We start from the raw sequence: 6,641 nt of genomic DNA, 5'->3' as shown, positions 1-6,641 counted from the left end.
ATGGTTATAACAGAGAAATAGGAGAACACTTTATCAGCCAAGCGAACTAAGGTGCCGGCCACCATAGAACGGCCCGCGAGTTCCTAACCTGCAGCGCCCGTCTCGGTACTACTGCCTCCACTTTGCATTTCATACACCACCACACTTGGTGGCGGTAAAGAGCTGTTAAGTTGTGTCAGCAATTGAAATACCAGAAGAAGAAGAATTAGAAACTCACGTGTGGAGTGAATAGAGATGGGCATGGAGAGATGCTAAAAAGGTTTCATTAAGTATACATCCAATCGTTAGTTATTTCAGAGTTCATCATGTCTTTTTTTTTAAGGAACAAAGGTAACGTGAAGGTTTCCAAATCAAAGGAAAAACTACACGGCACTGGACGGAAGGTAAACCTTGAACTGGTACAAGTAACGTTAGCGTTTGTTAACAAACTAACATGGAAAACGTTAAACTAAGCTGTTAGCTGAATAATGTTGATTGCCCCGCGATCCTACAAATGCTAAATGTCCTTTCCGAATGGTATTATTATTATTCTTATACTTGCCTGTAGAATAAGATCCGAGTTAGGGCACAGATCTGTTCTGTATGCTTCACAGTCTGAAGTTAAGCTAAAAAGCTAATTTAGCTTGCTAACATTTCAACGTTAACATTACTGATCTCGGTTGTCTGTGTTTGCTCATTGTATTTCAGAGCGATGGTGATGGTGACACACGAAACAAATCTAAACTTAGCAAACGACTTAATGAAGAAATCTCCAGTGAATCCGAGACAGAAGGGTACGAAAATGGCCCCATCTCTGAACTGGAATGCTACTCCTGTCTACACCATTTAAATATTTGAGACCTTGTCAGCGCGTAAATACCTCTGTTTTTCTAGTGACCCAGTTGGAAAGAAACAACGGGGAGATGATGAGATAGAGATCGAAGAGACTGCCCAGGAGAAGAAACTACGCTTAGCTAAAGTGTACCTTGACCAACTGAGAGAAGAGGGTGAGAATATGGCACTGTCATTTCCCATTCCGTATAGCCACTTAGTTGTCCTTACTTCTGAAGTTAAGTGAAAGTCCTGTAAAAATATTTTTGGTCATTGCTGTTGTCCTCTGCACTATAAAGATGAGAAGCGAGAAGAGGATGATGCCTTTGAGTCAGACCTGGTTGCAGGAAGACTACAGGAAGATGTGGTAAAGTCCCTCCACCCACTGAATATACAGATACACAATTTCAGTTATTGATATTCTCATACCTAACTGTTTATTTGTTCTCATTGTCCACAGCTGGAACAGAGAGGGAAGCTACAACGACTTGTTGCAAATGACGTAAGTAACACTCTCAGTAGATGTATACATTTTAACCAGTGAGGCTACATCCACATAAATACGCTTTAATTTTAAAATGCATCACCTTTGCTATGTTTATATTTAGCATCGGCAGTACATGCCGACTTTTTTAAGCCTCTTAAATGGAGAGTTTTGGAAACGCTGCTGGAAACGTTTTAGTTTAAAAACTCCTGGGTTGTGTGTTGGCGTGGATGGCCAGAGTGAGTTTCCAATCTGAGGCATCTCTCTCTCTCTCTCTCACAGCTGGTGCCCCCAGAGGCTTCAGAGATCCGCCTGCTGAGAGGCCACAAGCTTCCAGTCATCTGTCTGGTCATCACCCCCGACGACAAGCAAATTTTCTCTGCAGCAAAAGACTGTTCCATCATCAAATGTAAGCCGGATTGTTGTCAGCATCTTGCTTGTTGAGGATAAACAACCGTTGTTTAGACTGTGTTGCTTTGTGATGCTTTTTGTGTTAAATATCTGTGTATGCATGCGTCTTATATTTGATGTAGTTTAGAACCGACCTTATTCAAGTGATTGCTTTTTGTATGTTACCTACAGGGGACGTGGAGAGTGGGAAGAAACTTCACAAAATCGCAGGAGGCAGAAAGGGAACTGAGGACCGGCATGTAGGACACACAGCTCATGTTCTATGCATGGCCATCTCGTCCGATGGCAAATACCTGGTGAGAACACCTTCTTACCTGTAGTGCAAGATTAATGGTTGTCATGACGGTATGATCCTAAGCCACAGTGTGTTCATATAAGATATGGATCCGATATGGTATTTATGAACTGGTTTTCCATATGGAGTAATTTCTTCTTGCTTGTTTCCAGGCTACGGGAGACATGAATAAGTTGATAATGATTTGGGAGGCAGCCACGTGTAAGCATGTGTACAAGTTCACCGGTCACAGAGGCCCAGTGTCTGTAAGTCTTCCTTCTCTTTGGCCTTAATTCCCCCCACTGAATTTTCAGTTCTTTCCATGTTTGTGGCTTGCTGTCCTACAAATTCTATGTTTTTTTCTCCAGGGGCTGGCATTCAGGAGAGGTACTCACGACCTGTACAGCGCCTCACACGATCGCTCAATCAAAGTTTGGAACGTGGATGAGAACGCCTATGTGGAAACTTTGTAAGTTGTCTTGCTCTTCTTATACAGGCCTTAATGTGATGTAATGTGTTTTATCAAATTTAGGGAATTGCTCTTCACTACCCTCACCTATCCGTTATGTGTGTGCACTCAAAAACTCCCTGGTGTTTGTTCAGCCCAGGCTCAGGAAATTGGGAGACAAACATAAGGGCTGGTTCCAGCCCATCAGTACGGCTTCAGAAGCACAAATGATCATTGAGGTTACACGAAGCTCAGTAGTGTGTGTGTGTGTGTGTGTGTGTGTGTGTGTGTGTGTGTGTGTGAGATACAGGTTTGGGCACCAGGACGTGATCACAGGTCTGGATTGTCTGAGTCGTGAGCGCTGTGTGACAGCAGGGGGCCGTGACAGAACCGTACGCGTCTGGAAGATAGCAGAGGAGTCCCAACTGGTGTTCCACGGACATGAGTGAGTCCTTCTCCCTCCTACCCCCTCCCACCCCTCATCTCCCTTGCCCCTTTTACTCTTCTACTTTTACCCCTTTTACTCCTCTCCTTTTACTTCTTCCCTTTGATCACTTGCCTTTAGTCTCTTACTTATTTTTATATTATTTTCATATTTTTCCCCTTGTCACTATTTGAATTATGCTTTAATCGCCTTGGGCCTTCGCCGGCTGAAATCAAAACCAGCTGGTGTCTGCCTCTTAGCATTTTGCGGCCATTCAGACATCAGGTTGTACTTTGTGGGGATGCTGCATTTGAAAATGTTTTCCATTCAATTGATAAAATTAAAGACATCGGATCCTGTTGGGGTTGGATAATAAATGAAGCATTCAGCTGTTTCACTCTGCTACTGTGCACTTTTTCTTTCATTCTTTCTTTCAGTTTTTTAATTACTATTTTTTTGTTCTTCTGACATTTACAGGAGCTCCATAGACTGCATCCAGCTTATTAATGAGGAGCACATGGTAACAGGCGGCGATGATGGGTAAGATTTTTAGTAGTGTACCTAGAGGATACAGATTAGCATTAGTAACGTACCTAGAAGATACAGATTAGCATTAGTAGTGTACCTAGAGGATGCAGACTGGCATTGGTTACATACCTAGAGGATACCTAGTAGAATTCTCACTATGAGGGTTTGAAATAACATTAACAATCCTTTATGCGCGTTTCATGAAATTAATCAAAATCAACAAACAATTGGCTGTAGGCTAGCCAGGGTCTTTACAGTGGTTTTATCAGCGTCATTAAGCAGAGGGAATCCTGATCTGTAGATCCCAAAAGCCCACTGTGGAGTGTGACCTTAAAGCAGCATTTTGGAGTTTTGGTCTACAACAAGTGAGGTAGCCTAACTACCTAAAACATTCCAGTTGGCACTGATAAAAGCTTGATAACAGGCTAACTAGTCATTATGCGATATTGTTGTCGATGTAGTGCTGTAAACAGTTTATCTTACATTTTTGGTGGGGTTTGCAACTTGCACCACAGAACTTCATAGTATATCTGTCCTTCACATGACCATATACCGTCAAAATTACACTAAAGATGATACCAAAACTAGTGGCCTCTAAAAGTGCCAAATTGTTGCATAGCGTTGCTTTAACTCTGGTGTGTCTCCACAGCTCTGTGTCCCTCTGGTCGGTCAACCGAAAGAAGCCGCTGACCACTGTGAAGCGGGCCCATGGCACCCGCGGGGACCCCGGGCTGGAGCAGCCCTGCTGGGTGTCCTCGGTGGCCGCCCTGCTCAACTCGGACACGATCGCCTCAGGTGCCTCAGGCACGCGCCTCCCCGATAGCCCACACCCACCCCAGCCAGACACATGCATACAATGCCGCTTGAGCTCACACATAGACTGATTTAAATATGTAATACCCATGGATACCAGTTAGCTGACTCTTTTTTTTTTCTTGTTTGTCCCTTGCAGGTTCCCATAATTCCAACGTGCAGTTGTGGAAATGTGGTCAAGGCTTCCGAGGTCTGGAGCCACTCTTCAACATCCCAATGGTAAATACAGTAGCATCAGACTGCACTCAGCAACAGAGCATTTTAAAGTTCCCTGTTTCCCATACCCATGCTCTTAACCACTCTGTTCTAGGACATTCAGTCAGTCAATCAGTCAGTGAGTTGTGATCAAGGGTGCTTAAGAATGCAGCTGCCTGTGGTCTCTCTACCAGTGGAGAGCAGATTTAGCTGTTGAGACAGGGAATACAAGAATGCATCCTTGACTTATTCAATTTCCTGTACCCTACCCTTTGTCCTTGAATAGATCAGTGTGGTGTTCCTCATTTCAGGGTACTACATTTTCTTACAGCAGTATTGAAGTAATACATTGCGAGTGTGTGAAGTCATATCGTAACGTGTCTTATAGGGTATAAGCAGTAAATACAGTATTACATTTCTTTGTATTCCCTTAGAATGTCTACTGACAAACAAATACTGATTGGCTATATTGACTTGGGAAACAAAGTTTCTAACCCTAACCAGAATAACACACTGAAACAGTAAGACAAAGCATTTGTCAGATGTTCCTGTTTGACGTGTGTTGCAGCGGTGGGTATTGGCCCCAAGCCCCACTGAGTGACAGTCCTCTAATGCCTTTAGTTAACGTACAGCATACAGCTGTCAGGTTCTCATGGCAAAAGTCAAGGCAGAACATGACTGGTTAGCAAAAACTTTTAAGGGGTTTACTTAATGTAAAGACAATGAGTCATAATTATTATCATAGTCTTACACAGATACAGAGGAAGCAAATCTATCATTTGTGAAAGAAGGTGAATTTTATGTATTACCGGTGTGGTGTTACTAGCCTCTGCTATGTGTAGCACATATTGATTGTTTTGATTATGTTCAACTGTTATATATTGATCATATTGATTATATGCTCCTCTCTCAGACTGGATTTGTGAACAGCTTGAAATTTGCAAATTCTGGAAAGTTCCTTGTGGCAGGAGTGGGACAGGAACACAGGTAAGCACATTACTACAGTAAATGATCACAAGGACGGAAATGCCATTTTATTTGTTAAAGGTGTTTTTGACAAATTCAGTAATTTGCTCATTGTGGTCCTCTTAGCTGTCCAAAAAAGCGCTGGTGTACACACAGTCCTGACTCTGTAGATGGGAAACAACCATAGTGGCTTGAACTGAGCCACAGACAATTCTAGCCAATCAAAGAGCCTGAACTATTTTAGTTTGTTTACAGCTGTCCCTCTCATCCCTTTACAGCATATGACTAAAATTGCTGAGCTGCACCTTGTTGTTTCTGTGACCTGTGGTGTTTGTTTTGAAGTTACCCGTTCATGTTCACTTTTATATCAGAGGGCAAGGCATCAACCTCACCTGACCATCAATGCTGCGGTTCCATACTTATTTCACAAGGGGGCGCTATTTACTAATACATTTCGTTCACACACAGATTGCATGTTTGCAATAACAGTTTTTCATATTTGACATTTTGTGTCTTTGCCCTTACCCAGGCTTGGCCGATGGTGGAGAGTAAAGGAAGCTAAGAATGGATTGTATATTATACCTTTGAAGAGGAAAGATCCAGAATTAATAACAGCTCCAGAAATGGAAACCGAGCAGGAGGAACGTTGAGGACCAGTGCTGTGAACGTGTTTGTGTATGTTTGTATGAATGGAGAACTCATTCTAGAGAGCTTTATTTGTTTATTCATTTGTTCACATTTGCATTTGTAAATTACATACATTATGGAATGCTTAGAATTAAATTTTTATGTTAATCATGGTTGTTTGATGGTATTGACTCATTTAATGACATTGTCTCTCTTTGCTGGAGAAGTGTGTTCTAGAAGGTGATCTTCCAGTTGAATAATACAGATAATCCAGATAATAACATGGGAAGAGAATGTCATTCCTCAGCCCTGCATACATTTGGTAGGATTGGAACCATTCACATGATGTTTGTTTCCTGCAGGAATTGGGAGTTGTGCAGGGAAGGGAATGATTACTGAGGAAACTTCAGATCGATCTCCTGTATATGTCAGCAACACCAGTCTGAATCTTGTTTAAGCCCATATCCCTTAAGCTTTTCCTCGGCTGAATGTTTCACAGCTTGTGGTTGGCTGACTGTGAGAGCCTAGTCGAATGAGGTGTCAATCAGGAGGGCGCAGCTATGTACACAAACTTGGATTCAAAAGTAACAAACTATCAAGCAATGGCTGCAAGGTTACCTTTCAAGTTAGTAAGGGTATGTTTTCAAAAGAGCGTAAAAAT

At 42.3% G+C, this 6,641-nt stretch overlaps 1 protein-coding gene across 1 annotated transcript; it reads left to right on the top strand.

Moving 5' to 3' along the window:
* Positions 1-222: 222 nt before the first annotated feature.
* rrp9 (ribosomal RNA processing 9, U3 small nucleolar RNA binding protein) lies at positions 223-6,043 on the top strand. The gene is made up of 15 exons (XM_080845647.1): positions 223-383; positions 688-773; positions 874-986; positions 1,110-1,177; positions 1,271-1,312; positions 1,577-1,703; positions 1,877-2,001; positions 2,153-2,245; positions 2,348-2,448; positions 2,738-2,872; positions 3,329-3,391; positions 4,029-4,174; positions 4,332-4,411; positions 5,301-5,374; positions 5,883-6,043. The coding sequence occupies exons 1-15, from the start codon at positions 306-308 to the stop codon at positions 6,001-6,003; spliced, it is 1,452 nt and encodes a 483-aa protein (XP_080701773.1). The 5' UTR covers positions 223-305; the 3' UTR covers positions 6,004-6,043.
* Positions 6,044-6,641: the final 598 nt, after the last annotated feature.

This window comes from Sprattus sprattus (genome assembly GCF_963457725.1).
Source record: "Sprattus sprattus genome assembly, chromosome: 10".
Taxonomy (NCBI): Eukaryota; Metazoa; Chordata; class Actinopteri; order Clupeiformes; family Clupeidae; genus Sprattus; species Sprattus sprattus.
This window is presented reverse-complemented; position numbering and strand designations above follow the sequence as displayed.

Coding starts and splice junctions, on each gene's coding strand:
- rrp9 (XM_080845647.1), top strand. CDS start 306: ATGTCTTTTTTTTTAAGGAACAAAGGTAACGTGAAGGTTTCCAAATCA. Junction 2,873..3,328: donor CTGGTGTTCCACGGACATGA/GTGAGTCCTTCT, acceptor TGACATTTACAG/GAGCTCCATAGACTGCATCC. Junction 5,375..5,882: donor GGAGTGGGACAGGAACACAG/GTAAGCACATTA, acceptor GCCCTTACCCAG/GCTTGGCCGATGGTGGAGAG.